Raw genomic sequence first — 27,727 nt, 5'->3', positions numbered from 1 at the left:
AAGGTGTGTGTGTGTGTGTGTGTGTGTGTGTGTGTGTTTCCTCACCAGAAGGGATACACTCACTCCACCAGCAGACTCTCCAAATATGGTGACTGAACCAGGGTCTCCTCCAAAGTTGTGGATGTGCTCCTGGACCCAGCGCAGGGCTTCCACCTGGTCCAGTAGCCCAAAGTTCCCTGGGATGTTCTCATCTCCGGTGCTGGTTTAAGAACGGAGACAATAATAATAAACTTTATTTGTATAGCACCTTTGCTTTGATACAAGAATTGCAGCTCAAAGTGCTTCACAACAGTAAAAAAAAAAAGACGGTGACATAAAATGAGCACAAAATTGGCAGATCAAGAAATACATAAAGTGAAGACATAATATTTAGGCATACAATTTGCATAAAATAGACAAAGTCAAGGTAAGGCATATAACATTAAATCACAGTTTTTCATATTAGGATCGAACATCTTAATAGGCCTCTTTGTTTACGGTTTGATTATCACCGATACACATAAAATAGACATAAAATCATGAAATTGGTGCTTCAGCACAGCAGTATTTTAAATGTTTAGTGTCAGAGCCATAGGTCTTTCTCATATACTCCGCCTTTCCCCCCATTCTATGGTACATTATTGAACAATTACAGTTCTGAATCCATCTTTTACAGTCTATGATCTTACCTGAAGAGCCCCAGTAAACCAAGGCGATACTGGATTAGAACCACGACCACATCTTGGTAGGCAGCCAGAGCAGAACCATCATAAAATGATGCAGAACCAATAGCAAATCCTCCTCCATGGATCCACACCATGACCTTAAGGACAAAATAAATATTGTTTTATAACAATATATTTATAATAAATATAATTTTGTGATATTGAACCTTTCTGGTTACCACTATTAAAATGCTAATTATACCATAGAACACTATCACAGATTTATTTCATGACTACAAACTAAAGATAAGATGAGATATTCCTTTATTGATCCCCTTCGGCATAATGGCAGCATGGGAGGGGGAAGGTACAGGTATGGGCAGGGTAATAGTAGAAAGACATAAATATAAGCAATATAATTAGATCTGAATATATAAATATGAGGAAAAAAATAAACAGCTGACTAACACATGACAATCGACAAATGTAGGACATTTTAAAAGGATATTTTCAAAATGTAATGATTACGTATATGGTACAATCATTGTAACCCATAATTATTCATCCTCCCTGGATCCACACCATGACCTTATTCAAAATAAATACATAGATTGATAGACCACTAAAGTGATTATCTTTCAACATTTGAATCCAGAAACACAGAATGGGGTTCGTCCATCACAGTTATCAGTTATTCACTTTTAGAATGTGATTTGTTGAAACATAAGATATTTGATGTGAATTCAGCGTAGTTTAGTTATTTAGTCAATTTGAAGAACAATTTCCTCTCCGTGTGTTCAGTAGAAAGCTATCTGGCTGCATGCTAGCCTAGCTTAAAGTTAGCACAAATTAAATGGAAGCAGATACGGATCAGCTAGCCTACCTTAAAACTCCAGAAGAGGTGTTTTTGGCCAACAGCTAGGCTAGCTGTTCTCGTATCCGCTTCTATTAATTTGTGCTAAGCTAGGCTATCTTGCTAGCCGGATGTGCATGTGTTTGTGAAGTATTGAGAATATGACAATGATGTGTTTGAGAGTTTGTAAACAGATGTTTTGATATAGTTTTGCGGTTGTTAAAATTGGCCCTGTTAACTTAAATTTGTCGAGTATGGCTACCTTCCCGCGTGGAGGCATGTGAGGAAAATAATAACCTTCGTGAATTCAAGGCATCACAAGGTGAGTAACTGATATGCAAATAATTGTTTTTGGGTGAAGTACTCCATTTTGAGACTCACAGGCAGTTTGCTGTTCTGACCCGATTTGGCAGGAGTGTAAATGTTGACATAAAGGCAGTCTTCCGATACATCCGGGAGTTCCATTTCCACGGAGAAATTCTTTGCAAGGTCAACTGATGCCTGTTTGTCTTGTACACACCTGAAAATAATAAATAATAATTTTATTAATTTAATGAAAGTAATAGATGTTTCATGTTTTGTGCTGTGTGTGTTGTTGTCAACAGCACTACATGGCAATGAATAGAGGATTATTATTCAATTCAAAAACCTTTATTAGTCCCACAAGGTGCAATTTAGAGCATGATACGGCAAACAGCTGCATTTCTATACATTCAAGACAAAACAGGACAAAACAGGGACAAGAGACATACATGACACTTCAAAGCACAAGAGACATGACACTGCCAGAACGGGATCCCTACACTGTTGATCTGTCAGTCCAATAAATAAATAGATCGGTCAGTACAAAAAAAAAGTACAAAAAAAGTGCACTTTCGTCAAATATTTTAAAATCAAGGGGTAAAAGGGTGCACGTTAGTAAACGTTAGGTTATGACTATAACCAAGTTCTGTTAACACTTAGTGAACGCTCAGCGTTTCATGCATATATCTCGCTTCAGCATATATACACTGAATAATTTCACAAATGTACCTTTAATGCCAGCATTCATCTGGCCACACCCCCATCCGCTTACCTATATAAGCAGGGATGGTGCCACACACTCATCTCCTTCCCAACAAATTTCACCACAATGAAAAATCAAGGGCCGCAGCGGCGTCTAGACGCTGAGCGTTCACTAAGTGTTAACAGAACTTGGTTATAGTCATAACCTAACGTTCTGTATCACACTAGCTCACGCTCAGCGTTTCATGCATAATAGGAGCTGAGCGGGAGCTAGAAGCTCGACAAATGTACCCTGCTGAGGCCCCCCACAACCATCAGATCAGGGAGGGCCGAGCCCCCCCGACCCACCCTAATGGAGGGCACCCCCCCCTATTGGTGGCTTCACGGGAGGGCGACGGACCCGACCGTGCGAAGAGGCACTCAAGCAACTCAACGCACAGGGTGAGCAGACCGTGGCTTGACCCCACGACTACACACACGCACAACCCGCATGCCACCCGGGAACGAACGGAGGGATAAACCTCGTTACTGCCCCCAGAATCACGGGGTCAAGGGTAAACCCAACCCCGTGGCAAGGCCGTAGCAGCGGAGCGCGAAGGAAGACCCAGACCCACCAAAGGGACTGGACCCCCTGGAACGGGGGCCCGGAGAAGTCCATGATGCCAGCATCAAGACCCCACCAGGTGGGCACTTAGTGACCCCGCCCCCCACATCGCCAGCGTATTCGGACAAAGGCCCCTCAGCCGAGCGGGCCCTGTCCCCCCAATAGTACACCGCCTGGCACACTGACCCTGCAGAACAGGCAGTCAGCATGGCCGTAAGCACACAAAAAAGGTTAACCAACGGAAGCAGGCAGCGCACCGGGGAAAAACCAGGCAACAGGCTATTAACCCTAGCCTGGAGACTGCGGACGAGACAGGCGCCAGAGGGGACAGCTGAACACAGCCGCCCCGGCGGAAGGAGCGTAAGCTGGCGGTGTTGCATGACCAAGCCTCCATTTAAAAACCCCCACCCAGAGGGGTTGAGGCAGAGAAGGCTGACACGATTGGCAGACGCCATGAACGTGCAGGGGCACCCTCAAACGGTGAACCCGGGAGTTGACACTGCTCCAACACACCAGGGAATCAACCACCTTGGCGTTACCCAATGCGGTGGTTGTTCCTATAACCCCTCAAGTAAAAACGTACCCAACCAGGGTCTCCATAGTGCTTAACCCTGTGACACCCGGACCGACCTGGCATTTTTCCCCCTGAAAAAAGCCCAAGTCCCTCAGGGTACCAGAACAGCAGATCTGCATCCCCGGCGGACAACGGGTTCAACTGATCCGGACCAGCGTGACCAGAACCAGTCCTGTGCCCTAACCACGCCGACATGCCTACTCCAGGAGAAAGGGCAGATATGCGTGTTGATCTTAACATGAAAAGAAGGCGCCACCCAGACGTTCGGGCGAACCGCGCCCGGTGGCCCACCCCCAGGGCGTGAGACCCCTCTACATATGTTCAGATCCATTCCGTCATCATCCCCCAGACATGAACGAGAATCCGTCGATAACCAACCCAGGTCGTGGGATGTGGTCGTCGGAAGAGGAAAAACCTCCATCTCAGTTGCTCTATAAAAACGCCGTTTTAACCTCAAGCAACCAAGGCGTGCCAGTCAGTCGCCTGTTTATAGCGAGCTAGCACTATACGTGCGTCGGGACACACCCACATCAATGAACAGGCTATTTAGACCTGTCATTGAATCCCCAAGGCGCCCAGGGGAACGACAAGAGGGGTGTGACACTTCCTAACTCCAACTCTTTTTTTAATAGAAAAGAAGGAAGCACCAACAGTATGTATCCCAGTCTACACAGCCGGGGGTAAAAAAAATTCACATTTTTACATCCCACCACCCTCCCATAGGAAGGAGACGGGAATCCCCAGAGAGACTTCCCACGCGAGCTGTACAGATTGAAAAGAATATATTGCACCTTGAGCCATGTAAAAAATTGGTTTTTAGGGCTCTCCGGGGAAGAGGCACTGAACCCATACACACTCAATAATCGAATTGAATCGAATACATACACAATAGAATAGGACACCTTCTAGAGGGTCCACTCACTTTGACAATCTGAGGAGGAAGGCTCTGTACTCTGATGGAGGCTCCCTCACATGGAAGGAGGAGTCCGAACTCACAGAAGGCCCGAATAGGCGCTTGGTGAGGAGGAGCCCTGACCACCCCCCCGAAACAGATCCATCACATGGACCTGAACAGCACACGGAAGTCCTACCAACAGAGACGCGCACGGTGACGTACTCTATGGCGGGGGAATTTCTGCGGTGCACACGCCCAATATTCCAGGCCGTGGGACCAGGAAACTCCCCCCCCCCCCCCCCCTCACCCCGTAACGTGCCGAACCGCAACGTGACAGGAACCTTGAAGGACAGGGGGTGTACCCCTGACCAACAGAAACAAGGGGGAGAGGAAAGGTTACCAGTTCACCCCTTTACGACCCCACACCCATGATACGATGTAATGACATCTATGAAGCGTTTGACAGCTTCACACAGCGCATGAGCTAACCTGCTATCTGATTTTTACTAAGGAAAAAACACAGAATAGAGAGCTAAGAGCCCCGGTCCAACATACACATGTGCTTCTGTGGCCAGTCCAACCCAGTTGCAGGTCACATGACACACACAACCCATCATCACCTACAAAAAATCGCAAAAACACTCTACAGAGGAACGCCGTTTTTCATAATGAGAGAATACATAATTCTCGATTAGTATCGGCCACAGGCCTTGCTAAGCACACACGACAGCGACCAAACAATCTTTTCTTTTAGGAAAATAAAGTTTCTCCAGCAGTCATAGCACAACCTCAGCAATCAAGCTAAGGGTTACATCGCATCCCTACCACACAAAGACACAATGTAGTGCAACAACATGTCTGATAGGAGGATGAAGAAGTCCCCAGGGAACCGTGGGGAAAAACACAATCCTCCTACTTTACCCTTAATACGGCCAGTTAAAACAGGAACCTGTTAATATGTGAACACACTGTTCATTGTCATCACAGGCTGAGAAAAGAATATTCTTTCACTCATTTGTCACTAAGCATAGCTTCATAGGTTAGTTACCTTAGTTGTGAGTACACAGTACATAACAACACACATGATGTTTCTCACACAACAACCAGATCATTTTCACATCTGTAACAACAACCCGATTTGCCCGGAGAAGCTAATTACCAGTGACAAGACAGTTCACACAAAACTCGCGTCGTATCCCAAATGCATTGCAGCAACACACGTTTTTGGAAAACAGCGTTATTTACAAAACATGTAGAAGGTAAAGCCGGAAGATGCGTATAAGGTCTGGTCAAACCTTTGTCCTACCCGGAGCGTAGATCAGCGAAGTGCAGTCTCAAGACACCGTAGAAACACAGCCATCCTGTGTTGTTCGATCTGGGCAGCGTCGCCGCTCCACCCGTCGCTACGGTCCCTTTTGTTGACGCAATCCTTGCCGTCCTGGCTCAGGGCAGGGTCGACGAACATCCCCTGTCAAAGATGACGTCGTAGTCAAGAGTGTAAAACATGTTATAATCAAAGCACGTTCAACAGAGTAGCATTAAGCTAATGGCCGCTCCAACCGTCGGTCGCTACTGCCCCTGCTCGCGAGACGCCGAGCGAACGGCGCACGCGACCAGAGGGGAGCTCGCGGCGGCGCGCGAGTAGCCAGAGCTACCCCGCGCTGGCCTTGTCCGATAGCAGCAAGCTAACGTTTCCTAGTGATCACAACAGGCTAGCGCCGCAGCTAACAGCTGACTGGCTAACAGTAGGCCCAACCTCTGTAGGCCACGCAGTGATCCCAGCAGGCTAACGCCGCAGCTAACAGCTGACTGGCTAACCGTAAGCTAAGCAGCTATCACCTGAACTTGTACACAATGATATAACACTCACCCAGACAGGCCGCCGTTCTGAAACCCTCCTCACTTTTTAAGAGAAAAGTGAAACAAGATGTCAACACAGCTTTACAACAGTGATTTTACCAACACCCGACGGAGTCAGCACAATACCAAACTGGCCTGTGTAGCTGACTTGAACATAGATCTTCCGCTATCGAACATCTTATGCACATATCTCCTCGTGAAGGAATACTCTCATTTGGATATGAAAGAAGGGGCTACACGGTGACAGAGAGATACCCACTCGTCCAGAAAACACAGGGATCACCAGTGTTAATGGTCGCGGCCCACTAGTTAAAACTACAATGGTCTTCAGACCAAGGTCTTCTGTCGCCTAGGAGGCTGAACAAAGGACCCTATCCTGGGGCCGGTTTTCATAAACATTGTCAATTAGCCCCCATAGCACTAACAGACAAGTGAAGCCTGCCAGCAACAGTACTGACCCAACCTGAAACCCACCGCTTCCCACAACAGCGGCGCGTCCTACAGTTCAGCTGTGGCCTGAAAGGTTTCACCCCAACCAACACAACAAGGAACTGCAGTTGAGAAGCATGCAGCGGCGTGCTCCCAATACGAAAACCGGTGGAGGGTTTTAGAATGATCACCATCTTCCAGACACTCCAGTGACGAAGACAACATCGCCGTATTTTCTCGAAAATAGTGAGAGAGAAAATAAAGATATGATGTCAACGTATCTCCTTGTTCTTCCTCTCCTCGTAAACATTGCTTTTCCAGCAATATTTTTCTCCACGTCAAGTGGGCATATGAGCAACACGTTGCTTGTGATGAAATTTGAGAAGGAGATGAGTGTGTGGCACCATCCCTGCTTATATAGGTAAGCGGATGGGGGTGTGGCCAGATGAATGCTGGCATTAAAGGTACATTTGTGAAATTATTCAGTGTATATATGCTGAAGCGAGATATATGCATGAAACGCTGAGCGTGAGCTAGTGTGATACAGAACTGACCTTTCCATTCACCAGTCGAATGGCCTCTGGTACAAACCCAAGCTTTCTTCTGTTTGTTTTACAGGCAGGCTGTCTAAAGCGCTTTCCTGAGGGCAGCAGGTCAAAACACACATGAAGGACATGTGTGGGGTCATCAATTATTTTATGTGCTTTCTTGAGCACTTGAGCATTGTAAAACTGCATTAGGGATCTTTGTGTTCTGCCGATAATTTTTTTGCTAAGGTTGACAACACAGCATACAAATGAAAAGGTTAAAATACTCTCAATAAAGAATTCTCTGGTCGACTCCAACAGAGTTTAGTTTGCGAAGACAGTACAGACGCTGATGAGCCTTTTTTATTATAACATCTGTGTTGTCACTAAATTTAAGTTTGTCATCAAACACAGTTCCTATGTATTTGTAGTTCTGGACAATTTCCACCTCAGCTCCGTGGATGGTTGTTGGGACGACTTCTATGTGTTTTGGTGAGATAATAATTTCTTTGGTTTTGGATACATTTAAATCCAGAAAATCACACCAGTCTACAAAGTCTTGTATTATAGGTCCATGTGATTTATCTGACTAACTGAGAAGAGATAGGATAATACTGTCGTCAGCTAATTTTACAATATGGTGATTTATATATTTGCTAAGACAGTCGTTTGTGTATAAAAAAAAAAAGCAGAAGAAAGAACACAGCCTTGCGGTGAGCCAGTGGAGATTAGAATTGATTGGAACTTTTTCCATTTATACTTACTGTCTGAGTTCTATTGGTAAGAAAACTGATCATCCATCTGATAAATTGGTGATCCAAGTTAAAGTAATTTATACGTTTTTCTACAAGTATGTGAGGCTGCATTGTATTGAAGGCTGACGAAAAGTCAACAAAGACATACGTGTTCTTTTTTTCTAAGTGCTCATGTACAGAGTTCAAAATAAATAATTTGGCATCATCAACACCTCTCTCAGGTCTATATGCAAATTGCATGGGGTCAAGAGCTGATCTGGTTGCATCAACAATTTCAGATTTCACAATTTTCTCCAGACTTTTCATTACTAATGATGTTAGGGCTATAGGCCGCAGGTCGTTGATGATTTTGGGTCTGCTGATCTTTGGAATTGGAATGATGATAGAATTCTTCCAGAGATCAGGAACCACTGCTGAGTCCAAGCAGAGCTGGAATAGTCTTTGAAACACTTGACTCAGTTGATCAGCACAGTGTTTCAGTGTCCTTCCACATATTCCAACTGGCCCTTTAGATTTATTTACCTTCATCTCTTTAAAATGTTTACTGACTGCGTGGAGACTTCCAGTGGATGTCCACGTGAGAGTGAATCTGATAGCTCCTTAAGTTCAGCACTAAAATCCTGAGAGTCAAAACGACTTATTTGCCTCGTCTGGCAGGGAGTCATGGCCATCTCGCGCGTGTGTTAAAACTGCATGACAAATAAAGACTTCTAGTCTAACCAATTATTATTAATTATTATTATTATATCTGCTATTTTATTCTTATAGTTTAGCCTTGCCTGTCTCACTGCTCGTTTGACCTCTTGATTAACATCTTTCTTCTCCTCAGGTGTCCCACAGAAAAATATCCTTTTCTTTTTATTAAGAATGCTTTTCAGGTCCTTCGTTACCCAGGGTTTGTTATTAGGAAATATTTTTGTCTCTTTAGACTAGAGGGTATTACTGTGTCCATCCCAATCAGTACATTCAAATGAGCCTCTAATGGCCTCCATGTTGTTTTCTGACCAGACCTTGAATGTCTTTATGGTTGATTTTTCTCTTTTAATGACTGGTTGGTATGCAGGGGCCAGCAGAACTGCGTTGTGGTCCGTGAGTCCCAGGCCCGGTAGCGGGAAGGATCTACCGGTATATGCTCTGGGAACAGAGCCGTAGCATTTATCCAGCACCTTGTTGAGTCGTGTAGGGCAGTCAATATACTGGTGGTATGCGGGTAAGACACCATCCAGCTGACAGTGATTGAAGAAGTTGCCTAGGAGAAATTTAGGTGCATCTGTTGATATTTTGTCCATCTTGTTTACCACGTCCACTATAACTTCCAGTGCATTGTTCATGTTGGCACGGGGGTGGATGGACACTATTGCATACATAAGTTGCGGGAACTCTCTTGGTAGGTAATGTGGGCGAAGAGACAGTCAGCATTTCTATGTCAGCTGTACATATTGTGTCCCATACAGTAACAGTCTTACACCACTTTTGGTTTATATAAGCAGACACCTCCCCCTTTCTGCTTACTGGTGATGGTCTTATCTCTGTCGAGTTGTATCGGTGTGCCAAAGCCTTCAATATACAGGTCCGAGTCGGAAACCAGGTTGTCCAGCCACGTCTCCGTTAGGGCCAGGATGCACGCATTCCTGTACTCTTGCTGATGGTAAACATTCGCCTGTAGCTCATCCAGTTTGTTGCGTAGTGAGCGTAGATTTCCAAGGATAACTGGTGGCAGGGGTTTTCGTCGTGATTTTTTTCATCTGCTGTCTCAGACCGGCTTTCTTTCCTCTTGTCCTCCCCCTGTTAGTTTGTTTGCTTGCTGTGCTCAGCGTATTTTCACGGAATATCTCTGACGGTATATTCCAGTCTGTATTGCTGTCTCCAGTTTCGATGTATTGCAAACTAAGAATAAAGTCCCGGTTTCATCGGTAGCCTTGGTCCGTGGTGTTTGTTATTTCCCCATCCAAACAGCGGGTGTAGGCAGCTGCACACAATCAGTGCCGCAAGGAGTAGTTTGTAGATATTCATTATCTCCGATCTTGGCAAACTTACTTAGGTTATAGTATTTTTGTGCGGTTGGGCACATATAGGAATATGAGTCACTCTCACAGTGTCATAAAAAGGAGACTTTAAAAGCTACAGCCATGACATAAATCAACATAAAACAACAGCTTGTTTGCTTCGCATGCCGTGGGCAGCCACATGAGCAGCACCCTTGACTTCAGAAAACTGAATGTCTGAATATACACAAGATACAACACAAGCATGTAAACACACCTCATATTAATAACAAATCTGTACATACATAGGCGGCTAAGTGGCACAGTGGGCAAGGCGCTCGCCACTAACACAGGAGATGCTGGGTTCGAGCCCAGCTCTCTGCGTTGCTCCCGACTTGGCTGGTCGTTCATACTAACACAATTGGCAGTGTTAGGGGTGGGAAAGCCGGTGGGTGGGGATTGGACGTTGTGGACAGCGACTCCTACAGGTCGGTTGGTGCGCCTGTACAGCAGAATCAGGAAGTATCGGGGGCAGCGTGAGCCTCCCACGCGTTACTCCTCGCCACTGAGAGATCGCACTGTTCAGGTGAAAAGATGCGACAGCTGCCTCCTCGTGTACCGGAAGGGACACGTGATGCAAGGCTTGGTCCTCACTGCAACCGACCAGTGGGAGGCATAGTCTAACAACGTTTGAGGCAGGGGAGGGGAGAATTGAAGGGAGAATTGGCGAGGTGAAATTGGGATGGGAGAAAAATTGAAAAATAAGGAGAAAAAGTGGATACAAAAAAAATTTAAACTCTGTACATACATCTGATAGGGAGTAGGGATGGGACTTTCTAGCAAAAGTGCTATTCGAAAATCGCTGGTTCTTAATATCCAATATTCGAATATTCAATCCCCCTCCCCAACCACAAAAAAATATATATATATATAATTTTTTTTTAATTAAAAATATATTGTTATTTTCTGTTTCAGTTTAAATTCAGTCAAAATGTTCAGTTTCAGTTAAATTCAGTTATTCTCAATGGATCATTAATAAAAGCAAAGGGTATTGCACATAAATAGGCACTTCTATCAACCGGTTTTAAACAAACAGAAACAGTAGCATGTGCATGTGCATCTTTTAGATCAATTAGGCTGTCTCTAAATATAAAAAGGAATGAAATAAGAATGGTTTGCAAAACATTTAAAAAAAAATGTAATTTAAAGAATACTTAATTTTTTTTTCTCTTTTTTTCCGATTTTCTGACATGAAAATCAAATGTAGATATGGGATCGAATATTTGAATTTTTTAATATTCTATCCCATCCCTAATAGGGAGGTGTAGTGGTTATGTCATTGATGTTTCCCGCGCGGTCCACCCCACTTGAAATTGCAATGTATTTCCAAAGGACACATTTCTAAATAGTCTTGTTTAAAACAAATAAAGCATAATTTTGGCATGGTGTACCTTTCTGTGTGTATTCATCCACAATCTATAGCTCAACATGAAAAAATTCACAATTAATCGTAAAAGTAGCAAAATAACGTTTATGTTTTCATTCACTGAGAATATACACTTCACTTTGGCACTGCTGACTGACGTCACCACAGCCTAGACTCCTGGCTTTAGTCACCTTGACCCAACACACACTGGTGCTCTGATGATCTAAAGCCAACCACGTTACCATATTTGTATTTATAATTTAAACTGTACAACGTTAATTCGCTGCATATTATATCACTGTAAATACTAATGTAAATCATTGTTTGGTTGTATATATTGTGTATATAGTTTATAACGTTATTGTTTTTTTACGTAACGTTAGTAGCTAGCTAGCTTGCTAGCCGGCATGGTGCAGTGCTTTGCCCCAGAGTGTAACTACAGGTCTGAGAAGAGGACATGCACATTTTACTCGTTCCCGAAACTTAATACGGAGCGACAGCGCTGGGCCAAACTAATAAGGTGAGCTTAATAATAATGATAATGTTGTGCAAAAATGGAAAGCATGCCAATGTTCCTGAGGCAGAATTATTACAATAGCCGATAATACATTTTCCCAATGATAAATCCCTATACGGGTGGACCGCGCGGGAAACTAAAGTGACGTCAGACTACACCTCCCTATTGGGTGGTGACCTGTAGCTAGCCATCTCTTACATGTCTGGTTGTTGGGTGGTGACCTGTAGCTAGCGGTCTCTTACATGAGTGGTTGTTGGGTGGCGTCTCTCACTCCTTGCCATCCGTCTGCAGGTTGGGGCGGGGCCAGTCTCAGGGGCCCCACAGGGGGCTTGGCAAACGGCACGCCCAGATAGGCATGGACCCCGTCCTCTCTCCCCTTGACGCTCACATGCTGTCCTCTCAGACCCCCCAGCTTGGTCTGGATCATAGGTGCGGCTTTCAGTCTGTAGGGTTTTCAGAAATCAGTAATTTTTGCATTACTTTGAAGAGAACATCAGTTTGATTTAATCGTCAGTCTATGATCATTGATTCAATTTAAATAAATGATGTAGACCAGTGGTTGTATCAATACATATTCTTTCCTCAACGTTAATACATTTTCCTCCTTGGCCATCAGCTGTACATTATGTTCAAATGTCCTCTTGCATGATATAAATTATTAAGCAAAATTATAAGGTGCGTCTATTCATTTTCATTCTTGTATGAGATGTGTCATGTTGAGATAAGATATTTCTTTAGTGATCCCCTTGGGGAAATTCGGGCATCAAAGCAGCCCGGGGGAGGGGAGGTACAGGTAAGGGAAGGGGCAGGGTAATAGTAGAAAGACATAAATATAGGCAATACAATTTATATGAATATAAAGATATGAGAAAAAACAGTATAGTGTAACAGTGTATATAGTGTTGAACAGTATTGACAATATAATGAACTCCCAATATAGAAATACGAGAAAAATAAACACTGTAAATAATATAATTAACTCTGGGACCTTAACACTTTCAGCGCCAGAACCCCCAAAAAATCTCAGGTTTTCAACGTTTTCTTTTTTTCGATTTTAATATTCTATACACTCTCACGGACCTCAGTGTTATCATTGGAACTCATTCTGAGACCTCGAGAGTGCAATGCCGGCCGAATCCTGCTAGGTGGCAGTATCGCCTACCCTTTGAAACCTTATTTCACACTGTGTGTTACATTTCATACGGTCCGGGTGGAGAACTTGGACCCGGGCAAGTGAAATGCTTCATTCTAGCAACTTGGAACGCGTCCAGCACACTTGTTGCATATTTTGTCCCATTTCATGTCAGGGACCCGATCGACATCAATACTGGAAATCGCGATCAGACAATTGGAATATTCATTTTGGAATAACCCCTAGCAAAGGTAAGGACTATATGACGTCAATCCTACTTTGATCCTACAATGATTTCACATCGATCCCAACGATCAATGTATGTAGTATTCAAAACGTATGCCGTTGCTGACGATCAGAGCATCACAAAACGACCCCCCCCCCTTTTGATGCCTTCATGATGAAACATAATACCTATTATATACCTTTGATTTGGAAATAGTATCGTGTCCAGGCAAGCAATGCGAACGACTTTCACAAAATGCACATAGCGCTCCATAACTCAGCTTCCAGGAATTAGCCTGGATCACTCTGAAACTATACAATATTCACCACGCAAACGTATAGATACAAATTTTGTACATGTTGGACGAGAGATAGTGACTGTCAAATGAGCCATAGTATTGTCTCCATAGCTATAATATAGAATATAGATATAGCTCTGCAAACATCGTGACGCACTGTGAAACTGCCTATCTTTTAAAGCATGGCCCATTGAAAGCAGGGATGGGGATACACGCTGGCGCTGAAAGTGTTAAGGACCAGCCAGTCACTAGAACGGGTTCCAAAATTCCATTCCAATAAACAGTTTAAACATAATTAACTCTGAATATAAAAATACTCTTAAATACTCTTAACACTTTGGGTGCCGGGAAACGCCTAAACACGTCATTCCCGGCCATGCTCAAGTTGCCGAAGACGCCTTACAGCGTCTTTAATATCAATATTTAAAAAATCTGGGATCAGATTCATATGTCCCCTCCGCTGGCCTGAGATCCACCAGGAGGACCCACTGAGCTCTCTGGCGGTTCAGGAGCGCCATCTGGTGGCCGATCGGCGCAATCGCTTAACAGGAAGTGCCGTAGAGGTTGTGCTGGACGGCCGTATTACTTCCGGGCACTCGGTTTGGCTCCCGGCACTCTGGCTCGTCACAATACGTAGCGATCGATTGCCAATAACTCGATAAACAACATGATTTGGACGTATATACCATTATACAAGCTGGAGATGGACCGGGTAAATCTACATCCCATAATGATAAAATGTCTACTCTACGATGATCGCCCAACGGCGCGCGGAGACTGGGGTGAGTTTTAGCGTGTAAAGTTACCGTCTTCGATACTAACTGCTATTATCAACATTTGACCCACATTAGATGATTGGTATAACGCTGCCCACGGAATTATAAACGCCCCCTAGCCCATCCGGTCAACATCAGATGACGTGTAGTAACTTCTAGAAGTACGTCTAGTTGGAATTTTTTATATCGCGCTGATTGCCATAAAACTGTATTGCATCATCAATATAATGTATTTGGGGCTATAGATCACATTCTGGAGAAAGCTGCAGAAAGAGACGAAAACATACTTATACATTAGACCATACTTTACTATGAATATGTGAATGAAAAAGTTTAACGTTGCTACACAATGAACAATACATATAGGACTTTGAATGGGCCCTAATAATGGCAATGTAGCAATATAATTTAAAAAGTTATAGCCCTGCAAAGAAGGGGACTTTCTCTATAGACAAATAGAGCCGGCAACCTACGGTTGATAATGAATTTAACCCATGGCAGCCAAAGTGTTAATGTTATTTTATTATAATTAGTGTATATACTTGACCAGTGTACAGCCCTGGCCTATTTGCATTTTTTATTTATAATTATACTATTATTCTATTGTGCTTCTATTTAATTGAGTTCATATTCCATTTTATTTTATTCCACCTTTTTATTTTATGATCTGTCCATTATTATCTGTCCGTTATTGTCTGTCCGTTAATGTCGACCAAATTCCTTGTATGTGAAAACTACTTGGAAATAAAGACCTTTCTGATTCGGAATATAAATATGTGAAGAATAAACAGTGTAAACAATATAATTAACTCCGAGTATAAAAACATGACACAAATAAACAGTGTAAACTGTAAATTAACACTTTGATCGCCATGGTTAAATTCATAATTTACCATCCCTAGCCAGCTTTATTTGTCTATGGAGAAGTTCCCCTTCTTTGCAGGGCTATAACTTTTTAAATTCTATTGCTAAATTGACATTATTATGGCCCATTCAATGTCCTATATCCATTGTTCAGGGTGTAGCAACGTTATACTTTTTCATTCACATATTCATACTAAAATATGGTCTAAAGTATAAGTATGTTTTTATCGTTTTCTGCAGCTTTCTCCAGAACTTGATTTATAGCCCCAAATGCATTATATTGATGATCAAATACAGTTTGGTAGCGATCGGTGCCAGATGAAAAATTTCAACTGGAGGTACTTCTAGAAGTTACTACATATCATCTGATATTGACCGGATGGGCGGGGGGTCGTTTATAATTCCGTGGGCAACGTTATATCATTCATCTAGGGTGGGTCATATGATCATCAGATCAGTTAGTATAGAAGACGTTAGAAAATAACGTTGAAACTGACCGTATCTTCCTCGCGCCGATCAGCTTGGAGTAGACAGTTTTCGATTATGGGATGTTGATTTAGATGAACCATTTCCAGGTTGTATAATACTATATACGTCCAAATAACGTTGTTTATTGAGTTAGGGCGAGCGATTGATTATCCAGTGTGTTGAGATGGAGTACGGCTAACGATCGCGAGTGCCCGGACGAAATATGGATGAGCACTTCCTGTTTGGCGCGTCACTTCCTGTTGGCCGATCTGCCGATCGGCCACCTGATGGCGCTCTTGAACCGTTAGACAGTTGAGTGGAGCTCACCAGTACACCTCATGTCTCCGGAGGAGAAATATGATTTCGATCACAGATTTTTGAAATATTGATATCAAAGACGAGTTACGGCGTCTTCGGCAGAATGAGCATGGCGAGCAAAGACGAGTTACGGCGTTCCCGGCGATTAAAGTGTTAACTCTGAATATAATTCTGAAAAACACTAATGAAGCTAATGCCATTTACCGTAATGGATCTCATCATCATCATCAGAGAGGTAAAAGGGGAGAAGAGGGGTAAACCTACGTCTCCTCCATCATCTTCTTTCGACCTTGTTGGATCTTCTCTGGGAGGGTCTCCGTCATGAAGGTGTAGCGCTCCTTCTTCAGGTGCTGACCAGGTACCTGTTCCATCCCTATAGACAGGTAGTCTCCTTCTGCTCCGTACTGAGGCCACTCTACCAGGCCGGCTCCGTTAGGAGACCTAGACACACACATACACACACATGACGCAAGTCAAGTCAACTTTATTCATAAAGCATGTTTAAAAACAAGTTGACCAAAGTGCTGTACAAGGCCTTAAAACTAACACAATAAAATATGGTAAATTAGTACTACTGAGTAGGGGAGAACGGGGGACATTGTCACACTTTTTTACTCTAGTGTGAATTGCTCATAATCAAAACATCTTTCAATAGTCATTCCTACATTAAATTGAAGCTTAAGATGTTGGCTTGAAATGTGTATCCCTCTCATTTTCCAACGTATTGTAACAAAGAGTTAATCACCTATCAAAGACACTCTGACACATTGTGACAACCAACCCCATCATGGGGATGGTTGTCACACACTATGGGGTTGGTTGTCACCATGTGTTTAAAAATTTTAATGGGAAAATCTTAAAAAGAAGACTTAGAAGATTTAGATTTCTGATAATGATTGAAGAAGTGCGTCTTTAGTCGACGGCAAACGATTGGACGGGTTTCGGCTGTCCTAACTGGGGTGGGTAGTTCATTCCACCATTGTGGGGCAAGGACTGAGAATAGACAAGAAGGCAGAACTAAATTTGAAAGTTTAATTGCATTGACAAGTTGACAAATACATAACTTAATGCATCTTAATGAACATAAACAGGAAACACATCTTTAGGCCATCCTATATAACAAAATAAGAACACAATAAATCGGCCTAACAATAATAGCCTACACAACATGTGACAACCAACCCCAAATAAAATGTGATGACCAACCCCAACTGGAATGTCTTGATAGCATCAAGGCTAACAGCCATCTAACAACTAGTTAGCTAGCTAACAACAATCTAAACCAGTGGTTCCCAAACTGTGGTGCGCGCACCCCTTGTGGTGCGCGAGCGCCCTCTAGGTGGTGCGTGACATGAAAAGGCTAATGGTGGTAAATAATTTTTTTTAATAAATAAAATAAAATTTCATTAAAATCTTAGTCAAACCTTTAGTATTATGGATATTAAACATGCTGGCAGAGTACATGCATCCATGTTGTCGTGAACATTTTAATTAAATAAAGAAATTCCCTATCCATAGTCGCCGTGGGAAGAGATAAAATAAAAAATTTAATCTGTGCATGGAGACCAGCAACAATTTTTTCTAACAGAAACCCATTGGGGGGTGCGTCAGCTAGGTCGGGAGGTGATAAGGGGTGCACGGCCAAAAAAGTTTGGGAACCGCTGATCCTAAACTATAGCTATCCCTTCACACTTTTTAAGGTTAATAATTGTTTCATTATAAACCAATTGTGTAAAAGCCTAGAAGAAAAATACTGAGGAGCGGAATATTTACAAATGGACAAACACAAAAAGTCCTCTCACCTCAAATTCAGCAGTTTCACTTCAAATATGACAATGTAGGTGAACTCTGACCCCAATTCTGGACATTTAAATACCAAAGTATGGGAGACAGGATCCTCTGGTGGTGAAATATAATGAATGTGACAACCTACCCGTGTGACAACGTCCCCCGTTCTCCCCTAATAGTGCTAATCAGATGTATGTATAGAGTTGTAGTAGCTTAGGTAGCTATTTCATATTATGATACTAGTACATAGTTGAATAAAAGCTTCTACTCACAACAGTTTTATCTTGTACGAGTCTCATCTTGTATGAGTCTTACCTTGTACGAGTTTTATCTTGTACGAGTCTCATCTTGTATGAGTCTTACCTTGTACGAGTTTTATCTTGTACGAGTCTCATCTTGTACGAGTCTCATCTTGTACAAGTCTTATCTTGTACAAGTCTTACCTTGTACGAGCAAAGTTGCCCCAGTATGCCATCATAGTCCTGCTGAGCTGTTTGTCCTCCTCTGTGCAATGACCTATATGGTAATATTGTAGTTAGTCATTTCAGACTGTATAAACAGAATACAGTTCATTTATAAAGAAAAATAATAATAATTGTGCATAGTATGAATACATCATTCATATGGTCACATATTTATTCATTAATGCATTCATTTAGACATTCATTAAGTAATTAAGAGTACATTATTATTATTTTACCAACAAGTATTGTGTGGCCTTCTCCAAAGCAGCCTCCGAAAACAAAAACGAGCTCATCTCCGTGGTCAGATCCAACAAAGCTCGGTCTCTTCTCCTTAAACATGCTAGGAGTCTCCTCGAACTCATAAAGGTACACGGGTACTCCAGCATCTGTTGGGTGGATGATGGTCAGTTATTGGAGCCAGGTATGGGGAACAACTGGTGTTAATGCTTGGATGGGTGCAGCCAAGAACGTAATTTTAACCCCCTTCCCCCTCCCTGCTGTCAAAGGTGGCTCAACGAGATGTTACTAGGGTACCAACCGAATTACACCGGTACTACGGAGTACCGATTCACCCTACCAAATTTCGGTACATTTACATGTTTAGTATAAGAGTGTAATATACTAGACATTAGACAAGAGGGAGCCTTTTCCACAAATATTACTGTCCCATCTCTTGGGTATTTGGAAAGACCAGGCGAGGTCAGAGGAGTTTGATAATATTTGCAGAGGATGGCCAGATAATGATTTAAACATTTAAAAACACAATACATGATCATGCGATTAATTTTGTGTGGTGTGTTACGGCAATAAATAACAAAATGTTCTAAATAAATAACAATGTTGAAATTGAGAAGTATGGACTTATTTTTTACAACTGAAATTACATACTTTTGTTATTTTCTTACTTTGTTCTCTGATTCATTAAAAACTTTATTAACAAATTGCAGAACAGTACGGCTCAATACATCTAAGAGACAGATTATAAAAGAAAATATATACATTTGAGGGGGAAGAAACTGTACATTGGAGGGGGTTGGGTGGGTGGTTGGGGGGGTGTTTGGACATTTACCGGGGGCCAGTTACGAATTGCAGCCTCCCGTAGGTGCTCTTTTAGAGCGGTTTTGAAGGAGGGTAGGGATTCACATTATTTTACGGCTGTGGGTAGGGCGTTCCAAATTGTTGTGGCATAATTGCGAAACGTGTTTATCCCTTGTTTGAGCCGAATCTGGGTTGAACATGACTTGTGGAACTCCCTCTGGTGTTGTGGTCGTGGAATTCACTGACCTTCGGGAAGTATTTTGACATGTACATGGGTATCTTAGTGGTGTAGTGTATCTTGTAGACCAGGCCCATTGCAAGTTGCTGTACTCTGTCGTCTACTCTAAGCCATCCTAGGTTGTCAAAATGGGCAGGGGTGAGGTGGGTTTTAAGAGTAAGGTCAAGCAGTAGCCTGACCAGTTTGTTTTGTGATGTTTGTAGTCTTGTTTTTAGGGCCTTTGAGGTGCTTTGGTACCATGAGGTGCAAGCATAGTCATAGTACCCTTGAATGAGTGCTCCTGTTAGAGTCTTCAAGGTATTCTTGTTTACCAGAGAGGAGATCCGGTACAACGGTCCTCCACGACGGCTTCTCGGTTACAGTGGGTGACAATATTGTCACAAGGAAAGATGAAATTACCTACCTGGGTTCCATCCTAGAGGCTAATCTTTCCTGTGACAAAATGGCATCCAATGTAATAAAAAAAAGTCAACCAACGAACGCGATTCTTGTACCGGATCTCCTCTCTGGTAAACAAGAATACCCTGAAGACTCTAGCAGGAGCACTCATTCAAGGGTACTACGACTATGCTTGCACCTCATGGTACCAAAGCACCTCAAAGGCACTAAAAAACAAATTACAAACATCTCAAAACAAGCTAGTCAGACTACTGCTTGACCTGACTCCTAGAACCCACCTCACCCCTGCCCACTTTGACAACCTAGGATGGCTTAGAGTAGACGACAGAGTACAGCAACTTGCAATGGGCCTGGTCTACAAGATACACTACGCGACCAAGGTACCCATGTACATGTCAAAATACTTCCCAAAGGTCAGTGAATACCATGATCACAACACCAGAGGGAGCTCCACAAATCATGTAAAAGATTCGGCTCAAACAAGGGACTAAACACGTTTCGCAATTATGCCACATCAATGTGGAACACCCTACCTAAAGCTGTAAAGGAATGTGAATCACTACCCACTTTCAAAAACACTGCAATTCGAAACTGGCCCCTACAAATGTCCTAACCTAGTTGTACAGTAAATGACCAAGTAAGGCTTTGTCAGTATTCCAATGTACAGTGTAAAATGTGTGTGTGTCCCCTACCCAACCCCCCCCCCCCCCCCCCCCACCTCCAATGTACAGCCCTTACCCACCCACCCAACCCCACCCCACCCACCCAACCTCCTACAATGTACAGTTTCTACGTCAAATGTATATACACTCTTTTTCCGGACACTTTTGTATCACAAACAGTACTGTATTTGCAAATATGATATGTCATAAATGTATAGATGTAGCAGATGTCTATCTGTATGTCATGTATGTCATATATGTTATGATGAATTGAAAATGGGGGACCCTGATGTAAACAAGACGAAAGTCTTTCTCTGGTCTGCATCCCCTTAACAATTGTATGTATTGAGCTGTACTCTACTGTACCCATTCTGCAATCTGTTAATAAACTTTTCAATCAATCAATCAATTGACTGTGAAGCGACCTTGGGTTTCCTGAAAGGCGCTATACAAATTTGATTTATCATTATTATTATTATTTTACAAGAATCTTGTTCGTTTGTTGACCTTTTTGATTACATTGGTTGCCATTTTGTCACAGGAAAGATTTGCCTCTAGGATTGAACCCAGGTAGGTAATTTCATCTTTCCTTGTGACAATATTGTCACCCACTGTAACAGAGATGTGCTGCCACCTTGAAGCGGTGGGGGGGCTAGCGTGCCTCAAACCTGAGGGATTATTGGCCTCTGGGGATGGGCCAGACTAAGAGCAGCACCTGGCCCTCCAGGATGGGGGTTGGGCATGGGGCTAACCACTCCACTCAATGTCACTATTCTCATGGGCCAAAACCGGAGCTGAAGACATCATGGGAACACACGGACTGGGCCAAATTAATGAAAATGTAGAAAGGTTTGCAGACCCGTTCCCATGATGTCTAGCTGGTCATAGGAGGCAGCATCTTCCCCCATAAGAAAATCCACAAGGCCTGACAGAGAAAGTTTGAGAAGCACTGCTTTAAACTATGGAGGGGTACTAGATGACAGACAGATCAGTCTTTAAGGAAGATTTTAAGTAACATGAAACAGTGATGATCTACTCCTCAATTGTTGGGGAACACCCCTTAGGCCTATAGCTATACCTACAATGAAAATTCAAGCCTTTTTACTTATTATTATTTTATTTGTATTTTTTGTTTTTTGCTTGGTTTCTTTTTTCTATACATTTTTTTATTTTTTGCTATTATTATTGTTGTTGTTGTTTTTCTTGTGTGTGTATGTGGGGACGAGTAGGGATGGATGTTGGATGTGTACCGGTCCGGGATCTATACTGGTGCTCACCCCTTTGTTTGTGTTTTTGTCTCTTGTTTTTTGTATGGGTGATGGGTAAAAAAAAAAAAGAAAAAAGTGTCAAGATTTGGAATATGCGTATGTACATTTGTGTGTGTATGTACGTATGTAAGTATGGATAGGTGCAGTTGTGTATGTGTATGTGGGTACACATACTATACCTAAATGTAAAATGATCAGATTGCCACCATACACATCATAGTAGAACAATCAATAGAATGGAACACCTCCCTCTACATCAATTTCATCGACTATGAAAAGGCATTTGATAGCGTGGACAGAGAGACCCTGTGGAAGCTAATGAGGCACTATGGTGTCCCTGAAAAGATAATCTCCCTGGTCCAGAACACCTACCAGGGAATGTCCTGCAGGGTCTTACATGCAGGCCAGATGTTAGACAGTTTTGAGGTCAAGACTGGAGTTCGGCAGGGATGTCTACTGTCGCCCTTCCTGTTTCTCCTTGTTATCGACTGGATAATGAAGACCACCACAACAGGAAGGAAAAAACGGCATACAGTGGACCCTCTGGGCACAACTCGATGACCTGGATTTTGCTGACGATCTGGCCCTCCTGTCACACAACCATAAGCACATGCAGGACAAGACCACCCAGCTATCAACAACATCCCTTGGAATAGGGGGGCAGGTGGCGCACGGAGATTACGTTCGTCACCAACACCGGGAGACACTAGGATTCGCCTGTTCGAATCCAGCTCCCGGCGTTGCTATCAGCTTGGCTGTCCTCTCACGCTGATACAATTGGCTGTATCAGGGGGTGGGAAGCTGAAGGGTGGGTCCTGGGCGTTGTGGACAGTGACCCCTACAGTTCGGTCGGGGCGCCTGCTCAGCGAGGGTTGGATCTGAGGAGAGATAGTGTGGCCTCCCACACGCTACACTCTCCCCGGTGAGAACCTGCGCGGCCAGGTTGGCCTGCCCCAGGCTGCACATGCGTCGGAGGAAAGCATGTGACAGTCTCCGGTCTCCCGGACCAACAGTAGGGGAAAGTACGCAACAACCAGGAAGGGTGGGATTGGAGAAAAATCGGGAAAAAGGAGGGGAAGAAAGATTAAAAAAAAAAAAAAAAAAACATCCCTTGGAATAGGCCTGAGGATAAACAAGAAGACTAAACTGATGAGGATTAACACCCCGACCACTATACCCGTCACCATAGATGACAGACCCGTCAAAGAAGTTGACTCCTTCACCTACCTTGGCAGCATTATCGATAAGCAGGGTGGCACAGACAGCGATGTCACTGCCAGGGTAGGCAAAGCTAGAGCAGCCTTCATTATCCTGAAGAACATCTGGGCCACAAGGGAAATAGCTACACCAACGAAGGTGCGCATCTTCAACTCCTATGTTAAAAGTGTCCTTCTCTATGGTTCAGAGACATGGGAAAAAAGACATTGCAGAAGATCCAGACATTCATAAACAGCTGTCTGAGGCGCATCTTCAGAATCAGGTGGCCGGATAAAATCAGCAATAAGGAGCTGTGGCAGAGGGGGAGCCAGGAGCCAGTAGAGAGCCAAATCCGGAGACGGAAGTGGGGATGGATTGGTCACACATTGCGTAAACCAGCAGCTACCATCACACGCCAGGCCTTGATGTGGAATCCCCAGGGGAAGCGGAAGAGAGGAAGGCCCAAAAACAGCTGGAAGCGGGACACTGAGGCAGAGCTGAAGAGACGTGGTACCAGCTGGGGAGAGGCGGAGAAGACAGCCCAAAGCCATGCTGGATGGAGAAGAGTCATCGATGGCCTATGCTCCGCTTGGAGTTAAGGGGCCAAGAAGAAGACTGTAACAGAGAAGCCGTTTGCCTTGCTGAGTTTGTTATTTGATCCAAAGAGAATGGACTCTGTTTTACCCAGGTGTAATGATAGTTTGTTATCAGTGAGCCAGGTGCATTCTGCCGAGTTCAGAGCTGAGGGCTTTTTCAACCTGCAACTTAATAATGCAGGATTTATGAAGTCTTTATTTGGCATGCAAACGACACACACATGCGATGGGCGGCACACACACACAGGAACACACACATGCAATTTTCTTGCCTAATGCGATTAAGTCTCTGCACTTGACCCATCCCGTCGTCCTTCCCCCCATGGGCAGCCGGGAGCAGATAGGGCGTCGACATGAGCCGCGCCCCGGGGACCAATCCAAGTGCTCCTGTCCGTCTTCGTCAAGGACGCCACAGCGTTAGCGATCTGTTGTTGTGCATGTTTTTCCATTGGTTTTATCGTATCGGGGGGAACCCTTGCGAGCATGGGGAGAACATGCAAACTCCACACAGAAAGGCCTGGGAGATACCCCACCTGGGTAACTGGCATCATGGAAACCTGGTCCCCAAGCGGGAATCGAACCCTGGACCTTCTTGCTGTGAGGCGACAGTGTTAACCACTACACCACCGTGCCGCCGTCCCTGTCAGAGACCAGCAGGGCTGAGTCATCCGCGAACAGGAACAAGTTGCAGTCACAAGCTGATGACATGTAATTTGCATAAATTAGGAACAGTAACGGTCCTAGTATGTTTCCTTGTGGAACACCACAGCTCACTGGGAGGGGGGGGGGGATAGTGTACCGTTTACCTCCACCATCTGTTCTCTCCCCTCCAGGTAGGATTGCATCCAGCTCACTGATGGAACCATCAAAACCAATTGCTATTAGCTTGTCAATCAGAATGGAGTGAGACCGTGTCGAAAGCCTTTTGGAGGTCCAGCATGACCATGCCTTGCCGCAGTATTTGCCCGCGTCCACCTCTTGTTTGATGTGGTTGTTCAAATAGAGAAGGCATGTGTCAGTGGAGTGGGATGTTCTGAAGCCAGATTGGAATTCGTAGATTTGCTATTTTTTTCCCCCTGTAAGGTACTTTCGACCTGTTCATAGACAAATTTTTCCATGACTTTCGAGATGGAGGTAAAAATAGAAACAGGGCGGTAGTTGCCTGGGTCTAATTTGCTGCCTTTTTTGTGCAGGGGGGTCACTCTCGCAATTTTGAAGTATTTGGGGACGTATCCCTGTTTTATGGAGAGGTTTATTATGTGGGTGATGGTGGCTGATGAGTCTCTGAGGAACTTGGAGGGGATATTGTCATGGCCAGTGGCCTTGTTAGGTTGGAGGGCGCTCAGTTTTTTGAGCACCTCATCTGTTGTTACCATTTCGAGTTTGAAGTAGTCTTTGCGGACCCCTAGGTTTTTGTAGAAGGCTAGGATGTGTTCTACCCCAAAATGCCCTGAGTGGGAGGGTAGTTTATTAACCAGTGTTGTGGCTATGTTTGTAAAGGAGTAATTAATTGGTTTAAGTAATTGGCCACATCCAGCTTGTCTGTGATGAGTGTTTTCTGTCTTTATGTTGATGTTTGTAAATCTAGTTTAGTTTTTTTTTTACTGCAGCTTAGTTGGTTGTTGAGTAATTTCCAAAGTTTACAGGGTTTGTTTTCCTCAGTTATATTTCACAATGGCTCTGCTCAGCGTCATAGTGACAATACTCTTCCCGTCAGTACTTGCACTGAAATAAATTTTCACAATGTACCTTTATATACCATCATCTGTCTGGCCACACCCCCATCCGCTTACCTACATAAGCAGGGGTGTGGCCATACCATCATCTCCTTCTTCAATTTTCACCACAAAGAAGTGCCTGTATACCAGCACTTGAGCTAGGTTGTTTAGTATGAAGAAAGGAGAACAGAAGAGCAAGGAGATACGTTGACGTTATATCTTTGTTTTCTCTCTCACTATTTTCGAGAAAATACGGCGATAATGTCTTCGTCACTGGGGTGTCTGGAAAATGATGATCATTCTGACCTCCACCGGCTTTTTCGTATTAGGGGCTCGCGTCGCTGGTCTACGCCCCACCTGCAGTCCTCCAAAGCTGCGGCTGGATAGGTATTGAACCTCCGGTTCTACAGCTGGACTGCAGGAGGCACCGGCTGTTTGTGAGACATTGGTTGCCTCTGGGCTGGGTGAGTGATGTTTTGCTATGCGGGCGCCGGTTGTATTGCTAATGCTATGGGGGTTAGCTGCACAATTTTACGAAGGCCGGCCCCAGATTGGGGTCCTCTGTTCGGCCTCTTAGGCGACGGACGGAGGGTCCTGGTTTGAAGCCCATAATGGTCAAACTAGTGGGCCGCGACCGAGATCTGGTTTAAACCTGGGGTTCTCTGGACGAGCGGATGCTTCTCTGTCCTGTGTAGGCCCCATCTTTCAATTGAATGAAAGATTAAACCCTAAGCACGAGGAAAAGTGGGTCTGGATCTTCGTTATCGGAAGTTCCATGCTCAAGTCGGCTGCAACCCATACGGGAATTGTGCCGACTCCGCTGTATGTTTGTTAAATCACAGTTGAAAACTGTGTTGACATTTCTTTTTCTCTTCTCTCTTAGGATGAGGAGGGACTCAGACGGCGGCCTGTCTGAAGTGTGGCTTATTATGTTCTTGTGTACAATTCAGGTGATAGCTGCTTAGCTTGCGTGCTAGTTGTGTGGCCTACCTGTTAGCCAGTCAGCTGTTAGCTGCGGCGCTAGCCCGTTGCATTCACTAGGCTAGGAACGTTAGCTTGTTGCTATCAGTCGGGAGTTGGTTGTTAGCTTAATGCTACACTGTTGAACGTTACTGTGAGAATAACAAGCCTTAACACTCTGACTACGACGTCATTTTTGACAGAGGATGTTAGTCGACCCTACACCAGGTGCCCTGCCAGCGAGGACTTCGTCAACATGGAGAACGTAGCGGCTGGGTGGCGCGGCAGGCATTGCCCTCGTCACCAACGCAGGAGACGCCGGGTTCGACTTCGGCTGTCCCCGTTAACCAGTGTTTGCAGTCCTCTCAGCCTGCGCTCAGGGTGTAGGTAGGAGTCCTGCTGGACTTAACACTTCTTCTTTCCTTCCCTTCTAAATGTTTTGTAATAACGATGTTTTCCAAAACGTATGTTGCTGCAATACATTGAGGATACGACGTGTGTTGTGTGTGAATTGTCTTGTCACTGGTATAGGTTCTCTCTACCTAGAAAATCGGCATTGTTTTTTACGTGAGTAAAAATTAACTGGTTTAGTTGTGATGAGAACATGTGTTCATGTACCGTTAGTGACGTGGTTGAGCTCACAACTAGTGGGTTATTTAACCTGCAAAGCTATGCTTAGTGACATGTGATCGAGGAGTAAGTCCTTCTCTCAGCCTGTGATAACAAATAAACAGGTAGCGTGTTCACATGTTAACAGGGCAGTACCTGTTCAACCTAGTCGTATCAAGGGTAAGGTAGGGAGGGGTGATTTTCCCCCCAGGTTCCCTGGGGCTTTTTCCCCCCTCCTCTCAAACAGGTTGTTTACAATATATTGTGTCACTGTGGGGATACGATGTAACCCTCAGCTTAAGCTGCTGGGGTTGTGCTCCTGCTTGAGAAAAGATTTTTTCCTAGGGAAAAGATTGTTTTGGTCGCTGTCATGTGTGCTTAGCAAGGCCTGTGGCCAATACATAATCGAGGACTTATGTCTTCTCTCGTTATGAAAAACGGCGTTCCTCTTACGGTAGTAAGAGTGTACTTTGCCTTTTTTATTGTGATGAAGGGTTGTGTGTGTCGTTGAGATCTACAACTGGGTTAGGTTTGGCCCACAGAAGCACATGTGTAAGTCTGGTACCGGGGCTCTTAAAGGGGCCCTCTCTGGTCTGTGTTTTTTCTTTGTAAAAATCAGATGGCTGTTTTCTCT

The 27,727-nt window shown here is 44.0% G+C and overlaps 1 protein-coding gene across 2 annotated transcripts in view; it reads right to left on the bottom strand.

Moving 5' to 3' along the window:
• ces2b (carboxylesterase 2b) overlaps positions 1-27,727 on the bottom strand; it is a 111,467-nt gene that overhangs the window by 35,778 nt on the left and 47,962 nt on the right. For both annotated transcript variants that reach the window (XM_084334750.1, XM_084334751.1), the window contains 7 exons: positions 18,645-18,794; positions 18,388-18,460; positions 16,421-16,597; positions 12,317-12,517; positions 1,879-2,017; positions 669-802; positions 46-199 (listed from right to left, as the gene is read on the bottom strand). In XM_084334750.1, coding sequence (XP_084190876.1) covers positions 46-199; positions 669-802; positions 1,879-2,017; positions 12,317-12,517; positions 16,421-16,597; positions 18,388-18,460; positions 18,645-18,794 — 1,028 coding nt within the window. The remainder of the gene's footprint in view (positions 1-45; positions 200-668; positions 803-1,878; positions 2,018-12,316; positions 12,518-16,420; positions 16,598-18,387; positions 18,461-18,644; positions 18,795-27,727) is intronic.

The sequence above is a fragment of the Notolepis coatsorum genome, assembly GCF_963971535.1.
Source record: "Notolepis coatsorum genome assembly, chromosome: 18".
Taxonomy (NCBI): Eukaryota; Metazoa; Chordata; class Actinopteri; order Aulopiformes; family Paralepididae; genus Notolepis; species Notolepis coatsorum.
Note: the sequence above shows the minus strand (reverse complement) of the source record. Positions and strands in the feature narration are given on the sequence as shown.